This window comes from Psittacula echo (assembly GCF_963264785.1).
Source record: "Psittacula echo genome assembly, chromosome: 9".
NCBI classification, from domain to species: Eukaryota; Metazoa; Chordata; class Aves; order Psittaciformes; family Psittacidae; genus Psittacula; species Psittacula echo.
In genome coordinates this window covers 23340737-23366229 of record NC_137745.1, presented here as the reverse complement: position 1 = coordinate 23366229, position 25493 = coordinate 23340737, and the positions used below count along the sequence as shown (strand labels likewise).

The 25493-nt window shown below is 64.7% G+C and overlaps 2 protein-coding genes across 2 annotated transcripts; both read right to left on the bottom strand.

The window, feature by feature from the left end:
• Positions 1-278: 278 nt before the first annotated feature.
• On the bottom strand, positions 279-10765 carry LOC308225095 (laminin subunit beta-2-like; the record flags this gene model as incomplete). The annotated part of the gene is made up of 33 exons (XM_080625566.1): positions 279-415; positions 497-656; positions 728-904; positions 1565-1706; positions 1781-1988; positions 2414-2558; positions 2650-2853; positions 2921-3162; positions 3234-3418; positions 3491-3863; positions 3933-4029; positions 4103-4317; positions 4837-5061; positions 5145-5308; positions 5378-5609; positions 5708-5851; positions 5923-6115; positions 6243-6360; positions 6442-6569; positions 6681-6836; positions 6984-7119; positions 7196-7275; positions 7522-7634; positions 7711-7890; positions 7975-8163; positions 8345-8465; positions 8554-8756; positions 9519-9582; positions 9666-9854; positions 9929-10002; positions 10166-10301; positions 10393-10556; positions 10723-10765. The coding sequence occupies 33 exons, from the start codon at positions 10763-10765 to the stop codon at positions 279-281; spliced, it is 5337 nt and encodes a 1778-aa protein (XP_080481692.1).
• Positions 10766-11179: 414 nt separating this feature from the next.
• On the bottom strand, positions 11180-25485 carry LOC308224882 (laminin subunit beta-2-like; the record flags this gene model as incomplete). Its single annotated transcript, XM_080625184.1, is given in 38 exon segments — positions 11180-11313; positions 11473-11629; positions 11703-11879; positions 12109-12246; positions 12334-12545; positions 12631-12775; positions 13399-13602; positions 13727-13956; positions 14030-14674; positions 15233-15329; positions 15412-15626; positions 16122-16346; positions 16697-16860; positions 17146-17377; positions 17729-17872; positions 17961-18147; positions 18717-18837; positions 19049-19170; positions 19251-19409; positions 19484-19636; positions 19747-19903; positions 20138-20217; positions 20310-20422; positions 20974-21153; positions 21242-21430; positions 21743-21863; positions 21940-22145; positions 22219-22282; positions 22361-22549; positions 22632-22705; positions 22809-22932; positions 23014-23189; positions 23559-23608; positions 24373-24552; positions 25032-25077; positions 25080-25091; positions 25094-25242; positions 25292-25485. Coding segments are annotated over 38 exon segments (6165 nt in total).
• Between the last annotated feature and the right edge of the window lie 8 nt (positions 25486-25493).

The following is a 25493-nucleotide window of genomic DNA, read 5'->3' as shown; positions in this document are numbered from 1 at the left end:
GACGCCAGCCGTGACGTCACCACGGCGATCGCCTCCAAGGGCGAGACCGGGCTGCGTTCCCATGGCAACGGGCCGGGCCTACGCCGGGTGTACCGGGGCCTGCTGCCTGTCCCCACAGACCGCCGCAGCCGTGCCGTGCCCTACACCTAGTGTGGGACCAGGCAGCACAGTACAGGCAAACACAGCACTCTTGCTCTGTAACTTTATTCACACAGGAGGTGCCCTGCAGCCCCACCGTTCCCACCGCAGGCAGGGGCTCTGGGGGCTCGGGGGTGTCCTCACTGGCACGTGTTGTAGATCTGGACCTGCTGGTTGATGGTGGCCAGCACGTCCCTCATCCTGGCCTCCAGCCCACCCAGCTGGGCCGCCTTGGCATCCAGCACCCGCTCGTTGCGCTCGTACGCCTCCTCCAGCGCTGCAGGGATGAGATGGGGACACACAATGAGCCCAGAGCCCCGCCACCATCACCACCACCACCCGCAGCCCACAGCTTCACCTCGCAGCCGCTGCAGCTTGCCCTGCGCATCCTGCAGCAGCCCCGCGGCCTCGTCCCGCAGGCGCTGTGCCCGGCTGCCCGCCTGCCGCGCGCCCTCTGCACGGTGCTGCACCAGCTCCTCTGCCGTGCGGTACCGGTCCCGCAGCGGCCCCTCCAGCACCTGCGCATGGTAGGCATGGTCAATGGGACCCCTGCCAGTCCCCCTGCCGTGTCCCCCCAGTGCTCACCCACCTGCTTGGCCTCGCCAGCGCGGTCCCGTGCGGCGCTGGCCGCCTCCTGTGCTCGCGTGGCGGCCAGGCTGTTGTTTGCGCGTTTCACCTTCAGGGCATCCATCTGCCCATCCAGCGCCCCGATCTGACCCATGGCGCCTGCCAGGCGCTGCTCGGTGCTTGCTGTCTGGTCTTGCATCTGGGAGGGGTGGCATGGGCATGGTCAGGGTGCCCACAGGGAATTGTGGAATGGTTTGGGTTGAAAAGGACCTTAAGATCACCCAGTTCCAACCCCCCTGCCATGGGCAGGGACACCCCACACTAAACCATGGCACCCAAGGCCTCATCCAACCTGGCCTTGAACACCGCCTTGGATGGGGCATTCACAACCTCCCTGGGCAACCCCTTCCAGTGCCTCACCACCCTCTCAGTAAAGAATTTCTTCCTTAGATCCAATCTAAACTTCCCCTGTTTCAGTTTGAACCCGTTACCCCTTGTTCTGTCACTGCAGTCCCTAATGAAGAGTCCCTCTCCAGCATCCTTGTAGGCCCCCTTCAGATACTGGAAGCTGCTCTGAGGTCTCCACGCAGCTTCTCTTCTCCAGGCTGAACAGCCCCAGCTTTCTCAGCCTATCTTCATACGGGAGGTGCTCCAGTCCCCTGCTCATCCCTGTGGCCCTCCTCTGGTCTTGCTCTGGTCAGCTCCATGTCCCTCTTATGCTGAGGACACCAGCACTGCAGCCAGTGCTGCAAGTGGGGTCTCACGAGAGCAGAGCAGAGGGGCAGGATCACCTCCTTCGACCTGCTGCTCACATCCCCGTGGTGTGCCCGTGCTGAGGCAATGCGGAAGAGGCTCTCACCGTGCCGAGTGCTCTCTCGCTGTGCTGGATGTCACCCGTGGCAAGCTGCAGCGCCTCCTCCACCATGCCCTGCGCCCGCCGCGCCTCCTCCAGCGCCTGCTGCACCGCCTCAGCCGTGTCCCGCACGCCTTCAGCCCGCGACCTGCGGCCAGGGCAGCACGGCCTCAGTGCCAGCCCGCTCCGGGGGTCCCCACGTCCCCGTGTCCCCAGGCTCACCGCGCTTGCTGCGCCTCCTGCAGCAGCTGCCCGGCCTGGTGCACGTCGCCGGCCGTCTGCTCCAGGATGGCGTCCACGCTGGCCAGGCTGCGCACCCGCGCCTTGATCTCCTCGGCCAGGCGGTGGATCTGCCCCGGCGCAGCCGGCAGCGACAGCTCCAGCACACGGCTGGCCACCACCTCGATGCTCTCGGGGTCAGCGCCCTCCTCTGAGGGTGGGAGATGGCAGTGTGTCTCCGGCAGCACCCCCGGGGTGGAGGGGATGTGGGGGACCATGGAGGAAGAGCCATGAGGGGAAGGCATGGGGGGGAATGGGGAGGAAACAGGGGGAGGAAACATGAGGGGGAAATATGGGGGGGAAACATGGAGGGAAATATGAGGGAGAGCCATGAAGGTTATTATGGGGTACAACCGTGGGGCGGGGCAGGAGGGTAATGGGACAGAGGATGCTTGGAGTGACACAGGATGTCTGGAGCTCACAGGATGGGCGGGGCGGGGCAGGGTCCATGCAACGCGGTATGGGGTAGGGGCTGTGTGGTGCTGGGGTTGTATAGCCCCACATGCAGAGCAGGGACCATGCAGTGCGGTGCAGGGGCCGGGCAGGTTGCCATCCCCCCGGAATGCCGGCACTCACGGCTCAGGAAGGCCTTGACGTGGCTGATGAGCTCCCGCAGCTCCTTGTTGGAGCTCTCCACGCGGGCCCTGGTCTGGTTCGCCTTGTCCAGCACTGCCTGCGCCCGCAGCCGAGCCTCATCCGCCTTCCCCTTGGCCTCAGCCACCTGAGCAGGGGTAGAGACCTCAGTGCCAGTCCCAAGGACTGTGGGACACGGCCATGCCAACCACTCTCACCCGCTCCCATGTGCCACGTACCCTGTGGGAGAGCTGCACCATGTCGTTGGCTGCCTGCTGCAGCTCCTCCTGTGCATGGCGTGCCCGGTCCAGTGCACTGTCTGCCGTGGACACAGCCCCACCACAGCTCAGACCGCCGCAGCGCCGTCCCCCATCCTCATCCCGGCACCCGGCTCCTCCGCAGGGGCTCTCGGTGCAGGGCACATCACCTGCAGCACCGCAGACCTGCATGGCAGTGCGGGCTCAGTGCGGCTCCAGGCACCATCCCCATGGTCCCCACCCCACATCCCACCTTCTCATTGAGCGGGTGCAGGCTCAGCGCCTGTGCCCTCGCTGCCAGGTCCATCAGTGCCCGCCGGCTGGCTGCGTTTTGGCGATTGAAGTCATCCCTATGACTGGCCAGGAGCTGCTCGGCGCGGTGCCTGGTGGCCACTGAAGCGCTGATGGGGCTGGGTACAGCACGGGTGGAAGCGTCTGCTCGTCGTTCTGCATCCCGTGACTCCCCATAGGCCTCACGGATGCTGTCGTAGGCGCCTGGGTGAAGCAGGGGCGTTATCAGACCCCCGGCCATGGTCCCATTGCCCCAGCTCTGTGTCACATCTCACCAAGGAGATTGGAGGTCTTGAGGGCCTGCAGCCGCTGCTCCAGGTCCTGCAGGCTGTGGTTTAGGGCGCGGGCACCCCGGTCCACCACACTCAGCACGTGGCTGGCATTGAAGTTGGCATCCTGGGCAGCCGTCAGCTCCCCTTCCACTCGCGTCAGCCTCTCTGTTGCCTCCTCGATGTGCCGTCTGTAAGGGAATGAGGTGACAACCTGCTCCCAGTGCCCCCCCCATGAGCCATGCCCTGCGCCCGATGCTCACCGGAGCTCCTCCGTGGCATGTGTGAGGTGGGCAGTGGTACCGGCGGTGGCGTTATGGGCGGCCACAACGTCCCGCACAGTGGCCAGGTTCTCCTCCAGCCGCCGGAAGGTGCCCTGGAAGGCGCTGGAAGCCCCGGTGTGCTGCAGGAGGCTGACGTGCTGTGCCAGCGCCCGGGTGCGCGCAGCCAGGTCCTGCACCACGCGGTCCCAGTCCCCGAAGCAGGGGTGGCAGGGCTGGCAGGCGGGGAAGGTGCCAGAGAAGCCCCGTGCGCACTGATCGCAGCGCACGCCGGAGATGCCAGGCCGGCAGTCACAGTGGCCGCTGCCACGGTGGCACTGGGCACTGGTGACGCCACGGGGGTCACAGTCGCAGGCTGTGGGGACAGTGGTGTCAGCGTGCTGTGGGGCCTGCCATAGTCCCCCCTGCCAGCACCAGCTCTCACCTCGGCACTGCTGCCGTGGGTCACCCCAGTGCTGCTCCTGGCAGTCGGCACAGGTCTGGCCCCCAAAGCCTGGCCGGCACGAGCACTGCCCTGTGAACTGGATGACACAAAGTTTGGCACTGCTGCAGCACACCCCCAGCCCCATCCTGTTCCCCTGTCCCTGCTCTCACCTGGTTGCAGGCAGGGCTCAGGGCGTGCTGTGGGTGGCAGGCACAGGGCTGGCAGCCCTGCCCACTGCCCAGGTTCCAGAAGTTGGGGCTGCAGCGGTCACAGCTTTGTCCCTCCACGTTGGGCAGGCAGTGGCACTGCCCACTGTGCAAATCGCAATGGCACTGCTGGGCACTGCAGGTGCTGGGGTCAGTGCCCAGCGGGTTGCAGGAGCAACCTGAAACAAGACAGGCACTGAGCAGAGACAGGAATGTGGGGATTGAGAGGGGATGGTGAGAGGATGAGGACAGGGACAGGATGGGGATAAGTCTGGGATGGAGGTGGGATGGAGACACAGGAAGGGATGGGATTGGGATGGCAGTGGCTGAGGGTGAAGGCAGGATGGAGACAGAAATTGGGCAGGGATGTGATGGGGACCAGGTGGAGGTGGGATGTGAACAGCATGAGGACCACTGATGGGGATGAGATGGAGATGGGACAGGGTCAGGATAGAGATGGGATAAAGACGGGATAGGGACAGACTCAGGGGGGCAGTGGGGATGGGATAAGAATAGGGACAGGAATGGGTATGAAATGAGGATGTAGATGGGCTCGCACAAGTTGGGAAAGGGGACAAGGATATGAATGCAGTGCAAGGGCTGGGCAGAGGAGGCAAGGCACAGCAGGGCAGGGCTGTGGGGACTCCACAGGCACATGTGGTCCTCAAGAACATCTCTGTGTGGCCATGGGTACTCACGCCGGCAGCTGTGCCGTGTGGCATCCCCGTAGAAGCCGGGCTGGCACTCGGCACAGTGCGGCCCTGCCGTGTTGTACAGGCAGCGCAGGCAGTGCCCCGTGCGCCGGTCGCACGCCTCTGGGTCGGTCATGTCAATGTTGTCGTGGCACTGGCAGGGCAGGCAGCGCCCGCCAGGCTGCTGCGGGTCCCCGTAGTACCCAGGAGCACACTCGTCACAGCGGGGACCTGCAGGTACACTGTACCTAAACCTGCCTGTACCCACTGGCACAGAGCATGGGGCAGTGCAAGGGGACTCCCATGGCACCTACCTGTGTACCCGGGGCTGCAGTGGCAGATGACCTGCCGGGACCGGCTGTCTTGATAGCAGGATGCGGCAAAGTGCCGGGGGCTGCCGGGTCCATCGGGGCATGGGCACGGCCGGCAGTGCTGCCCGGAGCCCAGTGCCGGGTTCCCAAAGTGCCCAGCTGCACATCTGCAGGCAGGGGGTGAGCAGGGGCCACCAGCAGCACCACGTCCTCCTCCCGGTGCACACCTCACCTACCTCTGGCACCTCTCGCCATCGGTGTGGTCGCGGCAGCGCAGGCAGCTGCCAGTGCGTGGGTCGCACTCCTCCGCGTGCCCGTTGCACTGGCAGGGTCGGCAGGACGGGAAGCCCCAGTGGCCAGGCTGGCAGCGGTCACAACGTGAGCCATGGGCACCCTCCCGGCAGGAGCACTGCCCCGTGGTGGTGTCACAGATGGGGCTCACCGACCCCTCCCTGCTGCACTGGCATGCTGGAAGGCATGGCACCCATGGAGTCTGACCCTGGGCTATGGGGAGCATCCCGCCCCCGCACCCCCAGGCTCCTCTGGCACATCCCTGCAGCACTCACCTCGGCACCCACTGGTCCCAAAGCCAAAGGTGCCCGGGGAACAGTGGTGGCAGCGCCGCCCCATAACACTGGGTTTGCACTGGCACTGCCCACCCTGGGGCTGGCACTCGGCGCTGGTGGAGCCCTGGGGGTCGCAGAGGCAGGCTGCGGGCAGAGAGCGGGGTGAGCACTGCCACCACAGCACAGGGGACAATGGGGTGCAGGGCCAGACTCACGCAGTGCCCCATCGTGCAGGATGGCGGACAGGCTGTGCAGGAGCCTGGCGCAGGGCTCAGCCACAGGCGAGGGACCCGCTGCGTAGAAGGGCTGGGCACAGCGGTACCGCTCGAAGGTCTCGCGGCGCTTCATGGAGATGGGGTCGCCCGCGATGAACATCTCCAGTGAGGAGTAACGGGGCATCAGTACCAGCTGCAGGGGGCAAGTCAGTGAGATGGCGTGCCTGTCTCTCCCTGTGTGCTGTACAGCCACATCCTGACCCTACCACGGGCAGGTTAAAGCCATTCCCTTTGCCCTATCCCTGCAGGCTGCCCCTCACCGAATCGATGAGCACGCTGGCGCTGGGATCCTGCCGAGTGGAGGCACAGCCCAGCTCCACTCGGATGGTGTAGGAGACTCCCCGCTCCAGGCAGATGGGCTGCGGCAGCACCACATACCTGGGCAGGGGCAAAGCAGAGCATGGCAGCCAAATGCCTGCTATGAGCCCTTGCACAGCCTCATCCCGGCTCAGTGCTCACCTGGCACCAGATGGGAGGCTGGTAGAGAGCTGGTCATCAGCCGGGATGGTGTTCCCACAAGGACTGCTGGCAGAGACAGGGCTGGGGCGCAGCACCTTCACCCTCACCTCCTGCCAGGTCTCTGGGTGCTGCAGACGGAGAAAGGGCTGCGCCTAAAGGGCTCACCATCCAGTACGCCCCACTACCAGCTCTCAGGGTGGTGATACATCCCTCCACCGGCTTCACCATCGGGTGCTCACCTGGGGCTCATAGCGGATGATCACATCATACTCCATGGAGAAGGGCACATCGCTCACGTGGAACTCCAGCCAGCCACCCTCCACCATGTGGGCAAAGCCTGTCCCGGTCCAGGAAGCCGGGCGGTCCGTGGGGGGCTCACGCTCCACCACTGAGCCCTGGTGCAAGGGAGGGTTGTGAGGTGGGACCCCAAAACTGCCTGGTCTGTCAGGCCCATAGGGCAGAGTGGTGCCTGCACCTTGGGGACCCTGCAAAGAGCCACCCGCTGCGCTCATGTACCCTCCTGGGACACCTTCATCCCTTACCTTATGGAGCCGAGCATCCTCAGACTCGTAGGTGTAATGGTCCAGGTTGATGCGGTAGAAGCCTGGCTCCACTCGGTCACACTGTCGTCCCACCACGTGGCTGCGGCACTGGCACTGTCCCGTCTCCATGGCACACCTGGTACCCAGCACCACCATCAGCCCTGATGCCAGCAGCAATGCCCCATGGCCCTTGTGTCCCCATGAAGACTCACAGGTTGTTGCGGGCACCCCCCACATCGCATTCACAGGGCCGGCAGCCTGGGGCATCATGGCTCAGCCCCCAGTGTTCGGGCTGCAGAGGAAAAGGGGGTCAGGGAGTGCATGGCCCCAGGCATCATAGAATCATAGAATCATGGAATCAGCCAGGTTGGAAAAGACCTTTAAGATCATCAGATCCAATTTTTACCACAGCACTGCCAAGTCCACCACTAAACCATGCCACCATGCATGGCCCCAACCATAGTGCATGGTGTCAAGCACTGTGCATAGCTCCCGAGCACCATACATGCACCCATGTGCCACGCACATCCCCACTCACCAAGCACTGGTTGCAGTGGCGCCTGGTCACCAGCCTCTTGCAGAAGCACTCACCACTCACAGGGTCGCACTGGCTGCCCTCGGCCACTGTGCCACGGGGGTCACACTGGCACCCTGCATGGAGAGACAGCAGTGTCTGGTGAGGCCACACCACACACCCAACCCTGGTGGGTGCTGCCCCGGTACCTACGCTGGCAGCCCTGCGGGTTGGTGGCACTGAGGCCGAAGAAGCCGGGTCTGCAGCGGTCGCAGCGGGGACCGGCCACGTGCTCCTTGCAGCGGCACTGCCCTGCGATCAGCCCCCGGGCTGGGTCGTCAGCGCCGTCACACAGCCCACCATCCAGAGAGCCCTCGGGGTCACAGTTGCAGGCTGGGGACACAGGCAGGTCAGCACCCCCAGCATCCAGCACACCCCGTGCACCCCGTCCCATGCCATGCACCCCCCTGCACTGACCCCGGCACACTGCGGGGTCCCGCAGGTCCTTGCTGGGGTCCTTGTAGTAGAAGGGCTTGCAGAGGTGGCAGCGGCGGCCCATGGTGTTGTGCTGGCAGCCGTCACACACGGCCCCACTGGTGTTGCCGGTGGCCAGGAAGACGGCCATGTCGAAGTGGCAGCGCCGTGAGTGCTCGTTGCAGTCACAGCCTGCAGGAACGGCAACACGGCACAGCATGTGGTACCCAAACCTGGCCCATAGCACCCCCATTGCCCAACACCCCCAGCCCTGACCCCTCTTAAACCAGCACCCCAACCTCCCCAAACCACAGCCTGCGGCTCTCCCCATCCAGCACCCCAAATCCCCTTGTCCCAGCACTGAGGCACTCACGGCGGCAGGCGTTGGTGCTGGAGCCCTCAGCCGGGCGCCAGGGTAGGTCATGGTAGAAGTCCTCACAGCGCTCACAGTTCAGTCCTTGTGTGTGGTGCTTGCAGACACAGCGCCCATGGACCTGCCGGATGCCACAGTAAGGGGCTGCGGAACCAGGGAGCACAGCTACCCAGCCCCAGCAGGACACGTGGCGTGCCGTATCACCCTACCATGCCATCGGTGGTGGCAGGGGCCCCGCTGAGCGGGGCACACTCAGAGGCATGTCCGTAGCAGAAGCAGTTCCCGCGCAGCACCAGCTCATACAGCGCATAGTAGTACTTCTCCCGGATCTCCCGCCGCGTGTCCAGCAGGTTGTCCCCCAGCGTGTGCAGCTTGGTGAGGTTTACACGCAGGTTGGTGACGCGCAGCAGGTCTGGAGTGAGGAGAGACCTCCATCAGTACGGGGTTGCTGAGCTGGTCCATGCTGTTTGTGGTACGGGGAGTCCATACAGGGCTTCCCACCATCGCACTGTGCTGCCTATGGCTTCCTGTAGCACAGCTTCTTGGCACCGGGCTGTGTGTGATTTGGCTCACAGGCAAGTGGTTGCACGTGGCTGCATGTAGCCTGGTGGCTCAACTCCCCTGCACGTGGTTGTGCACGTCAAGCTGTGCCATGGACCAGGGGTCTGCACACCCCACCATGCAGGATGGGACCACATCAGTGTGGAACAAGCACCCTGGGCAAGGGCTCCTCACTGATGGGGGCTGTTCCTGGTGGGTGCAGCGTGGGGGCCCCGACGGGACAGGACAGGACAGGACGGCTCCCACAGGACTGCAGCTTCCCAGCAGCCAAGCCCTGCAGATTCCTCCCCTCTGCTCCCAGCCTAAATTTAGCCCTGCGTGATTAACCCACTGCGTCCTGCACCCAGCTGGCTCCTCTGCCCATCTCCAACCCCATCCCGCACCATGCTGCTGCTTGGTGCTGGGCAAAGCTCCAGCACAGCATCTCCCTGCCCTCACCCTGATGCAGCCCAAACTTTAGCAGCTCCCACAGGATGGGTGCAGGAGAAGGCTGAGCCCCTCAAGCTGGATCTGGCCCTGACCCCACTGTGGGGCTCAGAGCAGGGAGACAGTGGCCAAAATAGCTGCACCCAAAATAGAGCAGCCAGGCAGGAGCCCGGGGTGGGCGACTCACTCTGGATGTCAGGGCTGTAGGGGTCCCGGATGGGGATGGAGGGGTCCAGCACCCGGTAGATGACCTGGGGAGGGGGGACACAACAGGGTGATGAGGGCAGAGCAAGGAGGGTCCCCAGACCCTCCAGGGGTGCTGTCAGGGCCTCACCTCCCCCTCGGTGGAGGGCTCGATGTCGGAGTAGCGGGACTCGCAGACCACGTCGTCAATGTGGCGCGGGGGCCCATGGGGGATGTGGGGGAAGGAGGTGGCACAATCATAGGCGAAGTACCGATAGACCTTCCAGCTGCGCCCGAAGTCAGCCGAGCGCTCCACCAGCATGGCCGCAGGCCGGAACGTCTGCGGGACACCCAGCATGGACCTGGGTCCATCCCATCCCATCCCATCCTTGGTACCCACGTGTCAGGACCCACCTTGAAGGTCATGATGAGGTGTGTGAAGTGGAACTCGGCCTCCAGGTCCAGCTGGATGCTGACGTGCTCCACGCCTGGGGGATGGCACGTGTGGCTGTGGGGAGCACCCACCCGTGTGGGTCCCCCCCGCCCGGCCACGGTCCAGGGGCGCGTCCATGTGCGCTGGCTGAGTCACGCTTCCTCAGCGTGGGAGGACGGGAAGCGGAGCCCCCCGGGACGCTCCCGCCCGCCGCTCACCGTTCTCCGACTGCCACCAGGCTTTCTTGGGCCGGGGAGCAAAGGTGGTGACCACGTTCTCGATGCGGTGGCTGTTGGCGTTGGCACGGGCATCGTAGGGCCGCCGCGAGTCGCAGATGAAGCACTTCTTCTCCTCCTGCGAGCGGGAGGCTTGGTGGCGTGTGTCCCCATGCCCCCCATCCCCTCCCAGTGCCCCCCAGTCCCCACGGGGCCCCCATCCCGCTCACCTGGAGGTGGCTGACGATGCAGTAGGGCTGTGGCCGCCGCAGCCCACAGGTGGAGGTGGTGCTCAGGCGGGGGGCTCGCCCCACCAGCAGGTCCCCAGTGGCCGGGTAGCAGCTCCCAAGGGCGCAGACCTGAGGGGGGTCTGGGACGGAGGTCCCCCCAAGCCCTATGGTCCAGCAGCCGGTTAAAGACGCTTGAAGGGGGGCCGGGACCGGGGCTCCCCCCCACACCTCCCGAGGCCCCTTCCGCGGCTGCCCGGAAACAGGAGTGCGGGACCGGACCCTGGCCCACACCGGGCCCCGCTGGAGCGGGAAGTGAGGACGCGGACTCACCGGCCAGCAGCGGCAGCAGCAGGAGGGCACTGGGGTTCCGCATCGCGGGGACGCAACTGGGGCGCAAAGTGCGCGCAAAAGGGGCGCAAAGTGCGCTCAAAGGGAGCGCTCAGCAGGTGCCCGGCTGTCGCGTCCCGTCCCGTTCCCGTCCCGCCCCGCCGGTTCCCGTTCCCGTCCCGGTCCCTCCCGTCCTCCCCCCTTCCCTGAGCTGGGCGGCGGGCGCAGCGCTCGGGGCTGCGCGGAAAGCGCGGGGCGGATCTCGGCTGGAGCGGGGAGCGCGGGAGCGGGCTGGAGGCAGGCGGGAGGCGGGCAGGACTCAGACACCGGACACAGCCACTGCTCAGGGCTTTATTCGCAGGCGCGTCCGCGGAGGAGACGGGACCTCGGAGCTGCGGGAACCGGGGCGGACGCTCCTCGGCCGTGCCCCGGCAGGCAGCCCCGGCCCCGCCGCCGGTCCCTAGCAGGTGGCGTAAGCGTTGGCTCTCTCCCGGATCTCCTCCAGCAGCCCCCAGACCCGCTGCTCCAGAGCCTGCAGTCGTGTTGCCTTCGCTGCCATCGCCCGCTCGTTGGCCCCAAAGTGCTGCTCCAGCTCTGCGGGATGGGGGGCACGGTCAGGGCACAGCCCCCCCTCATGTCAGCATGCTCCACCCCTGGGGAACCAGCCCCAGGGGATAAGGGGAGACGTGCACAGGGAGGAGGGCACTGAGACCACAATGCTGAGCAATGCCCCTACCACACACTCTTCCTCACCTTCCAGCTTCCTCTTGCTGGTGCTGGCCTTGTCCAGGAGGTCCCGAGCCTCAGCCGTCAGCCGTGTCACACGCTGCAGGGCGCTGCCGGGCACTCCGTCCAGCACGCTCACCCGAGTTTTCAGCACCATGTAGCGCTGCGTTACCTGCGCCAGGTCCTGGTGGCACACAGGCACGGTGAGGTTGAGCGCCCACTGTCACCCCGTACTCCATGGCAGGGCTGGGCCTCACCTGACTGAGCATCCCGGCAGTGGCGGTGGCGCGCTGTGCCCCATCCTTGGCTCGCTGCGCCATGCGGCGGGTGTCCTGGCCCTGCTCCTGCAGTGCAGTAATGCTCTGCCCCAGCTCCTGCAGCCGCTGCTGTGTCCGTGACTCCTTCCCCTCCAGTGCCTGCAGCCTGCGCTCCGCCTGGGCACGCACGGGCACCGGCTGTGACCGTGGTGCCAGCTCTGCCACCCTGGCACACCCCCATCCGCATCCCCCTGGCACCAGCCTTGGTGTGCCCATGGCATCAGCCTCGCTCCCCATGGCACTCACTCCATTCCCACAGCAGCACCAACCCCATTACTCCCAGCATGCCCAAAGCACCATGCCCACTCCTCAGCCATTCCATGCTGGCAGCCCCAGTGCCTCTCACCTCCTTGGCTCTGCTCTCAGCCACTCGGATGGCATCCCTGGCGCTCTGCAGGGCACTCCCTGCTGCTGTTGCCTGTGCCCGTGCCACCTCCAGTGCCCGCTGTGTCCCCGACAGCTCATCCCTCACACCCTCCGCTCGCTCCCTGCAGTGGCACAGGTAGCTCCAGTCTTTGCCAGCACTGAGGATGGACCCCCACAATCTGCCACCTGACATATCCCCTACCACTTGCCTGGCATCCCGTCCCTGTTCCAGCAGCCGCTGTGCCACAGCCAGCCCCTGTGCCGTGCTGTTGAGCACCGTATCCACCCCTTCCAGCTGGCTGATGCTGTCCCGCATCTCTTGGAGCAGCTCCTGGATCCGGCTGGGGCTGCTGGGCAGCGAGATGTTCAACACTTGCTGGGCCACCAGCTCGATGCTGCCTGGGTCGGCTCCCTCCTCTGTGGGGACACAAGGATAGGGTGGGCTCAGGATGGGCGCGCTGAGCCCCACTGTGTCCATGAGCCTACCCAGTGCTGGTGCTACCTGCCAGGAAGGCCTTGATTCGGCGGATGAAGTCCCTCAGCTGGGCTGTCGCCTTCTCTGCCTGGCTGCGGGCGGCCTGTGAGTGCCCCAGGGCCTCCTCTGCCTGGCTCCGTGCACCCCGCGCCAGCTCCTGCACCTCCTGTGTCTGTGGGATGTGGGGTGGGCATGGGCAGGGTGAGCAGGGGGTATGAGGGGATATGCACGGGACAAGATGGGGGCATGCAAGGGGGTGTAATGGGGTGTGCAAAGGGGGCACAAGAAGGCATGGGAGTGCAGCAGTGGGTCAAGGGGGCATACAAGTGTCATAAGAGGTATCTCCAAAGGGGCATTAACAGAGACGTTTTACAAAGACATGTAGTGACAGGACAAGGGGGGATGGCTTTAACCTGCCAGAGGGGAGACTGAGATGAGCTCTTAGGCAGAAGCTCTTCCCTGTGAGGGTGCTGAGGCGCTGGCACAGGGTGCCCAGAGAAGCTGTGGCTGCCCCATCCCTGGCAGTGTTCAAGGCCAGGTTGGACACAGGGGCTTGGAGCAAGCTGCTCCAGTGGAAGGGGTCCCTGCCCGTGGCAGGGGTTGGAACTGGATGAGCTTTAAGGTCCCTTCCAACCCAAACCACTCTGGGATTGTCCATGTCTATGACATGCCTGGGGACATGAATAAGCAGGATGCACAAGGGAACACACAAAGTGTCATAGAAAGCACAGAAGCAGAACATGCAAAGGGAACACAAAGGGACCCCAAAAAGTGCCATGGAGCCATCAACCCTACCTTCTGTGCCACAATACCCAGCTGCCCCAGTGCCACCTCCAGCTGCTGCGATGCATTATGGGCACTGCTCAGGGCTCGAGCTGAGACAGGCAGTGCCCCCATGCACACTGTGCCACCGCAGTGCCGCATCCCTGCATCATCCCGGCACAAGGCTCCTCCACAAGGCGCTTGCTCGCAGCTCCGGTCCCCAGGTGCCCCACAAATCTATGGTGATACCAATGGTGGAGACGGCAACTCAACACACCACATGGGGGGAGATCCCTGTGCCACCCAGTGCGGGGATCTCCCCCCATTCACCTCTTTGTGCCCCCACTGGTTCCACTCTCACCTTTTCATTGACCCTGGCAGTGCTGAGCCCCATCACCCGTTTCTGTGCCTCTCGCAGGGATTTGCGCGCGGCAGCGGTGCCCCGGCGGAACGCATCTCCCCGCTGCCGTAGCACCCGCTCTGCTGCCTGCTGCGTGGCCTGTGCCCCGGCCACCTCACCAGCAGTGCCATTGGCCGCTGCCTCTGCCAGCCGCGAGCCCTCCACCGATGCAAGGATGCTGTGGTAGGACTCTGCAAGTGCTGGGATCAGGGTTGGGCTGGGTGGGTGCCTCCGAAACCCCCAGTCCCCACTGGGTGCTCTTACCACTGAATCCGGCTGCCGACACAGTGCTGAGGAGGGTTTGGAGGTGGGAAGCAGTTCGGTTGAGACCCCCCAGCTCGCGGCTCAGCACAGCTATCTGGTCGTGGTGCTGCACATCTGCCTGTGCCAGCTGATCCAACTGTTGCTCCAGCTCTTGGAGCTGCTTCCAGAAGTCATCCAGCTCCATCCTTAGAGGGGGCAGAGAGGTGTTAAGCCATCTGGGTGACCACATTGGGGTCCCTTTACCACAGGCTACTGCACACACTTGCCTGGTGCCATCCAGCCGCCCTGGCAGTGTGTCGAGGAGGGGGCCCCCAGCGCTGCCCCCCTCACCCAGCAGCTGCTCCACACGCCCCAGTGACTCCTGCAGCGCCCGCAGGCGGCGGGGGCTGAGAGGGGACAGGGACCCCCCATCCCGCAGCGCCTGTGCCTGCTCCCCGAGGCGCCGCAGCCCATCCCGCAGGAGGCCCAGGGCCCGGTCCCACTGCCCGAAGCAGGGGTGGCAGGGTGAGCAGCGCGGGAACACCTCCTGGAAGCCGCGCTGGCAGCGGTCACAGCGCTGCCCACTGAAGCCTGGCTGGCACCGGCACTGCCCGCTGGCCTGCTCGCACTGCGGGCTCTCAGCACCCAGTGGCTCGCAGTCACAGGCTGTGGAGAAAGGCAGTGGTGTGTCCTGGTCACTCCAGGGGTTGCCGTGTCCTCACAGTGATCCCAGCATCCCAATATAATGCCCTGTGTCTCCAGAGTCCCACCGTGTCCCCAGGGTCTCCTGTGTCCCAACATTCCCACTATGTACTCAGGGTCCCCTGAGTCCTCCATGTCCCCAGGGTCCCATCATGTCCTCAGCGTCCCATCATGTCCCCAGCATCCCACTACACTCCAGGATCCCTCATGTCCGGAAGGGTCCCATGTCCCCAAGGTCTTCTGTGTTCCCACAGTCCCACCACGTACTCAGGGACCCCCGAGTCCTCCATATCCCTGAGGAACTACCATGTCCCCAGCATTCCCTTACAGCTCCAGGGTCCCCCATGTCCCCAGAATCCCACTATATCCCCAGGGTCTATCATGTCCCCAGCATTCCATTGTGTTTCTAAGGTGCCCATGTCCCCACGGTCCCACCATGTCCCCAGTGCCACCCCTAGAGTCCCACCAAGCACACAGGATCCCCCACACCCCACGTGTCCCGGTCCCTGGGACGAGTCTCACCTCGGCACTCCTGCTCGGGGTCTCCCCAGTGATGCTCCTGGCACTGGGAGCAGACACGGCCTCCGAAGCCGGGCCGGCACTGGCACTGCCCTGTCACCTGCAGCGAGTGGTGTGCTCAGCTGGGCAGCTCACTGGGCACCGGGAGGGCAGCGGGGCCGTGCAGGGTGCCGGGGTCTCACCGCATCACAGGCAGGGTGCAGGGAGTGTGTGGGGTGGCATCCGCAGGGCTCACAGCCTCCCAGCCCCCCCAGGCTCCAGAAGTGGGGTGCGCAGCGGTCACAGCTCTTGCCCACCACGTTGGGCCGGCAGGCGCAGGCGCCGGTGCCATGGTCGCAGTTGCAGGAGCCAGTGGTACAGTGGGAGGCCAGGGTTCCCCGTGGATCACAGCCACAGCCTGTGGGTGATGAGCAGCTACATGGGGCTCAGCCCGTACCCCCAACCCAGGTGAAGCCCCTCGCACCTGGCCCTGAACCCACGCACAGCTCCAACACCCCCAATCCTAACACCCCCCAACCCTGATTCCTATCCCATGCCAAATCCCCCCAACAGCCCCAAGTGGTGGAGTGACATCCTGGAGGTGTTTAAAAGATGTATAGACGTGGCACTGAGAAACACGGTTTAGTGGTACACTTGGCAATGCTGGATTAATGGTTGGATGACCTTAAAGGTCTTTTCCAACCTAAACAGCTCTATGCAATGACGGGTTGCTTAAATAGTGTTTGTCTTCCTAAACCTCACCAGCCTCAAACCCTCAGACACCCACAAAAATTTCCCAGGCCAGCCCCCTTGCACAACCCCAATCTCCCCCTTGCAATGCAGCCCCAAACCTCATCCCAAGCCCCTGCATGCCCCCGACCTCCCCTCTACCCCAAAGCCCAGCACAGCTCACGCCGGCAGCTGCGCTGCAGGGCATTGCCATAGTATCCGGGCTGGCAGAGGGTGCAGCGGGGTCCAGCAGTGTGGTACAGGCAGCGCAGGCAGTGCCCAGTGTGGGGGTCACAGGCGCCCGGGTCGCTGGTGTCGATGTTGTTGTTGCACTGGCAGGGCCGGCACATGCCTCCCTCCATCTCCGGTGCTCCGAAGTATCCCGGGGAGCAGTGGTCACAGCGGGGCCCTGGAGGGAGGGAGGGAGGGAGGGAGGGATGGGTGGATGGGTGGGTGGGTGGATGGAAGGATGGATGGATGGGTGGATGGATGGAAGGATGGAAGGATGGATGGATGGAAGGATGGATGGAAGGATGGATGGATGGATGGAAGGATGGATGGATGGATGGATGGGTGGATGGATGGATGGATGGATGGGTGGATGGATGGAAGGATGGAAGGATGGATGGATGGATGGAAGGATGGATGGAAGGATGGATGGATGGAAGGATGGATGGGTGGATGGATGGATGGGTGGAGGCTGTGGGTGCCGGGGTCCCGCAGCCCTGGTGCCAGAGGGGGTCCTGCTCTGCCCCTCACCAGCATATCCAGGTGCACAGAGGCAGATGATGTGGTGGGTCTCCTGGTCAGCATGGCAGGCACTCCCATGGTAGTACCGTGTACCAGGGTAGCCAGGGCAGGGGCAGGGCCGGCACTGCTGCCCTGAGCCCAGCACTGGGTCCCCGTAGTAACCGTCCTGGCACCTGTGAGGATGAGGGGTAACCAGGGGTCCATCTCATCCATCATATCCCATCCCACCATCCCATCCCATCTCATCCATGCCATGCCATGCCATCATATCCCATCTCATCCCATCCATCCCATCATATTCCATACCATCATATTCCATCCTATCCCACCCCATCATATCCATCCCATCCCTACTCATCTCATCCATCCTATTCATCATATCCCATAGCATCATATCCCATTCTATCCCATCCAATTGTACCTGTCCCATCCCACACCACGCTGTTGCCTGCACTCACCTCTCGCAGTGCCGGCCAGTAGTGTGGTCGCGGCAGCGCAGGCAGCTCCCTGTGTGCGGGTCGCACTCCTCCGCGTGCCCGTTGCACTGGCAGGGCCGGCAGGACGGGAAGCCCCAGTGGCCGGGCTGGCACTGGTCACAGCGTCGGCCCATGGCGCCGGGCTGGCACCGGCACTGCCCGCTCACTGCATCACACAGCTGGGACACCGAGCCCTCTGTGGAGCAGGCGCAGGCTGCGGGACAGCAGGGATGGGTCAGCTTATGGTGCAGGGACACAGGAAGAGACAGACAGGAGACTGGCACCCATTGCATGCCCAACCCACAGGCTACATCATAGGAGGGCTCATGGGGACACATGGGTGGCAGATGGATAGGTGGATTGACAGCGGAGTCAGTGCAGGATGGATGGATGGATGGATAGATGGATGGATGGATGGGTGGATGGATGGATGGATGGATGGGTGGATGGATGGATGGATGGGTGGACGGACGGACGGACGGACGAATAGGTGGATGGGCAGAAGGGGAACTGGGACCCAACCCATAGGCTGCAGGACAGCAGGGCACAGACGCCCCCTACTCACGGCTGCAGCCCAGAGACCCAAAGCCGTAGCTGCCCGGGGCGCAGCGGTCACAGCGCCGGCCGAGAACATGGGGCTTGCACTGGCACTGCCCGCCCTGGGGCTGGCACTCGCTGCTGCGGGAGCCCTGCGGGTCACACTGGCAGGCTGCAGGCAACGGGACAGCGTGAGGCCGGGGCTGCCCTGCCCCTGCCGGCCCCCTGAGCCCTGCCCGCCCCATTGCTCCCGCACTCACGCAGGGCTCCGCCGTGCATCAGGGCAGACACGCTGCAGAGCAGGCGGGCGCAGGCCTGCGCCAGGGCGGGCGGCGGGGCCATGCGGAACGCCTCCAGGCACCGGTACCGCTCCAGCTCCTCCAGCCGCGGCGCCGCCTCAGCCCCGTGCAGCCCCGGCAGCTCCAACACCCGCGGCAGCAGCACGAGCTGCGCCGGGCAGCGGGAGGGGACGGGGTGGGATGGGGTCACAGGAACATCCCGATGTGGGACCCTGCCCCTGCTCCCAGGGGGGCTCGACCACCCCAGCCCCATCAACAGCACCGGCTCCATTGATGCTCCCACACACACTGACATCCCCACAGGCTTCCTTATCCCCATTGACATCCCCAAGGCCAACCCCAACTCCATCAATGTCCCCTGCTTCATTGATATCCCGTCCCCACCCCATACCCATCATCATCCCCTTCTCCATTCCATTGCCATCCCCATACTCATTCCCTTCTCCAACTCCATCTCCTTCTCCATCCTATCCTCATCCCCATTCCCATCCTATCCCCATCCCTATTCCTATTCCCCTTTCCCACTGTGTCCCCTTCTCCATTCTATTCCATCCCCATCCCCATCCCCTTCTCCATCCCATCCCCATTCCCACTCCATCTCCACCTCATGACCCCAGACAAGGGTCATGGCCCATTCCACCCCATCATCCCCATCCCTGCCCCTCACTCCCTCCCCCTCCAAGCCCCAGGCAGGGGCACAGCAGGACCCCCCCTCACCGAGTCAATGAGGATAAAGGCACTGGGGTGACGTTGGGTGACACCAGCCCGTTGAAGCCTCATGGTCACCTCATAGGGGGTGCTGGGCTCGAAGCAGAAGGGCCGGGACAGCAGCACATACCTGTGCAGAGGCAGGCGCTGGGGCATGGGCACAACAGGACCATGGGGATGATTAGGGGATAGCACCTTCCTTGTCCCTGTCCCCATCCCTCCTCACCTGTGTGGTAGGATGTGTCTCATCCTCATCCTCAGTTCTGGGATGTGACAGCACTGTCCTTGTCTCCATCCCCACCCCATCCCATCAATCCCATCCTATCCCGTCCCATCCTCACCTCTGGCTGTGGGGCAGGCTCTCGCGGTACATCTGCTCGGAGGGCAGCAGGTTCCCGCAGCGAGGGCTGGTGGGCAGCACTTGAGAGCTGACACTGACCACGGCCTCCCAGTCTTCAGCCGACTGCAACAACAGGCGAGGCACCATCAGAGCTGAGCCGTGCCATGCTGTGCCATACACACTGTGCCCATGGCTGCACTCACCTCCGGCTCGTAGCGCACCAGCAGCTCGTAGTCCATGGGGTAGGGCACGTTGTCCACGTGGAACGTCAGCCCAGCTCCATCCCGCACCCGGGCGAACCCGGAGCCCGTCCAGGTCACCATGCGCGCGGTGCCGTCCCGCACCACCTCCTCCACGTCCGGCTGCAGAGCATGGGCACAGCTCAGCCCCGCTGCCACCGGCCACCCCTCCATGCCCCACAGCCCATGGGGCTCACCCTGGGGGGCTGCTGCCGGCTGCGGCGTGAGGCGCTGCGGGGATGGGGGGCACGGGGGGGGCTGCGGTGATGCCTCTGGCGGCCTCTCCGTGCCCCTGGCTCCCCAGGGTCGTACTCGAGGCAGTCCTGGGGTGCCTCCGCACGGATGGCCCCCTGTGGGGACAGGGTTGGAATGGGTGGATGTGGATGGGGACAGCCATACCTGGAACATGGCAGCCACAGCCCAGGTTGGTGGTACAGGGACCCCCCCCCAGGATACTCACCGGGAGCTGGCCATGGCCATGGCTGTGCCCAGTGGCCTGCTCGCCCTCGTAGGTGTAGTAGTCAAGGGGGGCGCAGAAGAAGCCGGGCTGTACCTGGTCGCACTGACGCCCCATGAGGTGGGGACGGCAGGGACAGGCCCCGTCCTCCATGGAGCACCTGGGGGTGACCATCCGGTTCCTCTCTGTCCTTTCGTCTAGCTCGGTCCTCACCCATCCCTGCTTCCATCCCTGTCACCATCCCTCCATCTCTGGGAAGGGGTATCCCGCCTTCCACCCCAACCTCTCAGTCCCCTCTATCTCCACATCCCTATCCCCACCCATCCAACGATGTCCCCATCCCTCCCTCACCCCATACTTGACCCCCAGCCCTGTCCCTATCCCCGTGCCCCACCGGTTGCTGTAGGCTCCCCCGAAGTCGCAGTCGCAGGGCCGGCAGCCTCCCACATCATAGCTCAGACCCCAGAACTCAGGCTGCAATGAAAGGGGGGATGATGGGGGGTAAGCTGTGAGGCAAGCAATGGGGCAGGCTATGGGGCAGCTATGGGGCAGGTTGTGGCACTCACCACACACTGGCTGCAGGAGCGCCCGGCCACAAAGCGTTTGCAGTAGCAGTCCCCACTGATGGGGTCGCAGGGGGAGCTGCCGGCCACTGTGCCCCGTAGGTCACACCTGCATGCTGCCCCACACACGTATGCACTCACATGTGAGGGTCTGCCATGCAGGACAGCAGCCCACAGGCTTCATGGTCCTCCCTCCCCATCCCCTGTACTTCCATCCCTCACTCCTCCATCCTCATCTTACTGTCCCAATTCCTTCATCCCCATCTCTCCATTCCACGTTCCTCAGTTCCATCCCTTCTTCCCACATCCCTCCACCATCATCCTTCCATTCCACATCCCTCCATTCCATATCCCTCTATCTCTACCTCTCCATCTTCATCTGTCCATCACCAACCCTCCATCATCCTTCCACCCCATTTCTCCATCCCAGATCCATCAATCTACATCCTTCCATCATCCCTCCATCATCAGCCCTCCCTCCCATATCCCTGCATCCCACCTCCCTGCATCCCACATCCCTCCATTCCACAACCCTCTAGCTCCATCCCTCTATCACCACCCCTCACTCATCCCACATCCCCCCATCCCCATCCCTACCCCTCAGTCATCACTCCATCCCACATCCTCCACCCCTCATCCTCCCCTGCCCATCCATGTCCCCGCTCACGCTGGCATCCCTGGGGGTCTCCATGGCTGAGCCCATAGGCACCGTGCCGGCAGCGGTCACAGCGGGGACCGGCCACGTTCTCCTTGCAGCGGCACTGCCCCGCGATCATGCCCAGCACCATGTCCGTGTGCCCGTCACAGGCCCCTCCATCCAGCGAGCCCGCTGGGTCACAGTCACAGGCTGCCGGGAAGGAAAGAGGCCGTGGGGAGGTGTAGGACCAGGGCTGATGGCACTGGGACCTGTGGGTCTGTTGTCCCATGGCACTCACGGGCGCAGGCGGTGGGGGCACGGATGTCGGAGCGTGGGTGCCGGTAGTAGAAGGGCTTGCAGAGGTGGCAGCGGCGGCCCATGGTGTTGTGCTGGCAGCCGTCACACACGGCCCCACTGGTGTTGCCGGTGGCCAGGAAGACGGCCATGTCAAAGTGGCAGCGCCGTGAGTGCTCGTTGCAGTCACAGCCTGTGGGGATGGTACCACGGCACAGCATGTGGTACCCAAACCCCAACCATGGGGATGCAGCTCCTCATCCCAACCCCTCTTAAACCATTGCCTGCAGAACCTCCAGCACCACATCCGATAGGATGCACCCAAAAACACCCAAACCCCAACTACAAAGCATCACACGTGAGACCCTCAACTCCCAGCCTCAAGCCATGGCCCCCAGGATGCTGAACCCTCCACACACAACACGCAGGATCCCCCATGGCCCCAACCCAGCACATGGGGCCCCAAGCCTGTGGGCACTGCATGGTGCCCATGTGAGGCACTCACGGCGGCAGGCGTTGGTGCTGGAGCCCTCAGCCGGGCGCCAGGGTAGGTCATGGTAGAAGTCCTCACAGCGCTCACAGTTCAGTCCTTGTGTGTGGTGCTCACAGACGCAGCGCCCATGGACCTGTTGGGGCGAGCACCCACCTCAGCATGGCCACTGCATCCCACGGGGCACCGTACCGGGGCTGTGTGCACCTCACCATGCCAGGTGCTGCGGGTGCTGGGGCACCGGGTGCTGGCGAGCATTGGGCAGCGTGTCCATGGCAGAAGCAGCTCCCGCGCAGCACCAGCTCATCCACAGCATAGTAGTACTTGTGCAGCACCTCCTGCCGCGTGTCCAGCAGGTTGTCCCCCAGCGTGTGCAGCTTGGTGAGGTTCACGCGCAGGTTGGTGACGCGCAGCAGGTCTGAGGGGGATTGGTGGCACCATCAGCACCCACCCTGGCACCCATCAACACTGGCACCCCCCCAGCCACGCACCCTGGATGTCCGGGCTGTAGGGATCTGCCACTGGGATGGAGGGGTCCAGCACCTTGAAGATGACCTGGGAGGAGGAAGGGGTGGGTGATCCCAGACCCCATAGACACCCAGCACCCCATAGACACCATCTGTACCCACACACCTCCCCATGGCTGGAGGGCTCAATCTCGGAGTAGCGCTGGTCACACAGCACCTCATCCACCAGCCCCGAGGGCTGATCGGGAATGCCAGGGAAGAGCTTGGAGCAGTTGTAGGCAAAGTACCGATAGACCTTCCAGCTGTGCCCAAAGTCGGCCGAGCGCTCCACCAGCATGGCCGCAGGCCGGAACGTCTGCAGGATACACAACACGGACCTGGGTCCATCCCATCCCATCCCATCCCATCCCATCCCATCAGAAGGTACCGATACCCACCTTAAACTTCATGATGAGGTGTGTGAAGTGGAACTCGGCCTCCAGGTCCAGCTGGATGCTGACGTGCTCCACACCTGGGAAGGCCACAGAGGTGAATGGCCAAGGGTCCCATGGCCATGCAGCCCCAAGGCACAGCACACAGCCGCAGCCCTGAGGCCGCTGCCACCGTGGACTCACCATTCTCAGACTGCCACCACGTCCGCTGGGCGCTGGGACCGCTCAGGAAGATGACGTTCTCGATGCGGTGGCTCTGGGGCAGGGATGGGTCCCGCGAGTCGCAGGTGAAGCATTTCTCCGAGTCCTGCACCGGGAGCAGCACCATTGCATGGGTTCAGCGGCCCCGGCCATGCCAAAGCCATGGTGGAGCCATGCAGGGCCTCACCTGGAGGTGGCTGACGATGCAGTACTCCTGCGGTCCCTGCATCCCACACGTGGAGGTGGCGCTCAGGCGAGGGGCTCTTCCCACCAGCAGGTTCCCGGTGGCTGGGTAGCAGCTCCCGCGGGCACATCCGTGGCTGGGGTCAGGTTCCCGCTGACCGCGCGTTGGTGCTATCCCCACTGCAGAGAGCACAGGGACATGGGGTACCTCCTGTCTGTGCACACTGATGCTGCCCAGCACCCTCCCACCCCCGGCTGCCCCATCCCGTCCCAGCCCCGCATCCCGACCCATCGATGCAGCACGAAGCTCCATGATCCGGAAAGGTGCTGGCAGCAGTGCTGGGGCCTCGTGACCAGGGGATGCCGCGCGGTGCCGGGGGCAGTCAGCAGCTGGGTCAGGCACTCGCTAATCCCACCAGGGCTGAGATTCCCAATGGGATTTGTGGCCGTCAGGGCCAGGGAGCGTCACCACTGACTCCACCGCCAGGCTGGGGTCCCTGCACCACCACACCGGGGTACATGGGGTGCTCAGCCATGCTTGGTGCTTACCCAGGAGGAGAGTGAGTGCCAAGAGGTCCATGGGCAGCGGCAGGCTCTGCCTGGGGGGAACACAGAGACACTATGGTGGTGTACAGGGTATGGCAATGGGGTATGGCAACTGCTGCCTGGCTTCTCCCAGCTCCAGCATGGAGGTGCACCCCAGGGACAGCACTGGGAACTAGGATCAGGTTGGGAAGTCGGGTTCCCAAGTCCCCCAGTGTGGCACGGTGTGATCGCCCCCATGGCCATGCCCCATCCCTGCACACAGACCCGGGCACACGGCCATTCCCGCACCCCCAGACACCACACGAGCTGTGCCGTGGCCCATCCTGCCCTGCTCGGGGCGGATCCATCCCTCCCAGTGTCACTGTTATCCCTGGGGGGGGTCCCCAAGGCCAGCCTGGGATGGGCGCCAGGAGCACCGGAGCCGTCCGGGCCGCTGGCCGCGCTCCCGCTATTGCCTTTAGGCTGGAGCTGCCCTTTGTGCTCCCTCCTCCGCCGGTGCCGCCCGCTCCCACCCGCTGGATCAAAGCCTGGCTGCCCAAACGCATCTTTCCTGTCCCCATGCGGGAGCCAGCCCAGGGCTGGGGATCTTGTTGCAGTGGTGCGGGGGTCCCTAAGCCCCACAAACACCCTCCCCCCCCCGGTACCTGTTGTCCTGCGGCGTCCGGCGAGGCCAAGGCCAGGGGCAAGGGCTGGGCGGGCAGGAACGAGCGGTGGCGGGGATGGGATGGCGCGGCCGGCGGGCCCCCCTTCCCCGTGTGCACGGTGATTCTTATTCAAATGGGCTGCCCGCTGAAAGGGACGGCGGTCTCCAGGCTACGGGAATGTCACTGCCGATTCCTTCTGCCTGGAGGCCCCCGCTGCCCGCCCGGACAGGCGTCGGCAGCCCCGGGCACAACAGCGGGCCCCAGCGCTGAACAATGGGGAGCCTCGTGTGCCAGGGGAGCCGACGGCGCCGCGTTCCCGGGGCTCCCGGTACAGCGCGGCAGGAACGTGCCTGCTGCGGCTCGCATGGCGGGATGGGCACCGGGAACTGGCCCATGGAGCTGTGCCGGGGCCCGCGGCACCGTGTTCTGCCTCACCTGGACATGGGCCACGGTGGAAGCACCAGCGCAGGTTGGCTGCGGGGTGGAGCCACAACGGAGCTCGCCCGGGCACGGTGCTGCCAACTGGGAATGTCCCTCCCTACGGACCCACTCCCTCCCCATGGGCAAAGTCCGGCACCGCCAGCCCCGGGACAGGCAGTGCTGGAGCGGGAGGATCCAGCCTGCTCCTCCCACAGGACCCTTCCTTGTGCGCCGGGTGCTGGCACCCACCCTCTGTCCTGGGGCACGGTGCAGCCCATGGCACACGGGGCTCCTCACCGGCTCCTACCTGTGCCCATGGGGCCTGTGGTGCCGGGTAAGTGTGTGGTGCCCCGGTTGTGCTGTGCAGGTTGGAGGTGACCAGCTCGGCCCCGCTGGCTCCAGCCGGGCTCACTGCTGCTCCTGGAGGAGGGCGGCCGGTGCCTGTCTCCTCCTCCGATGCCGTGCCAGGCGAGGGAGGGACCTGCCTGCACCGAGCCCCAGCCAAGGTGAGGCACAGGCCAGGTACGAGCCGGTGGCACGGCGGTGGCCTGGGCCCTGGCTGGCCAGGAGCCTGCACAGCATCCCTGCAGGGCTGCTGTGCCCAGGCACGTGGAGCCTGCTCCCTGCAGCCTCCATGGGTACCACTGTGCCCCAAGCCAGGGCCCCACTTACCCTGTGCTGATCAGTGCTCCATGGGATCCTTCAGACCGAGGAGCTTGGCCCTGCACCGCGGCTGGGCTGGATGGAGACCTCGCTGTCACGCAGGGATGGTGCCTTTTCTTAGCCGAGGCCGAAGGAAGGAAGAGGAGCTGCGTGTTCCCCACGCCAAGGCCGCGCTCTGGCTGCCCACCAGCCAGCAAGGTCATGGGCAGGC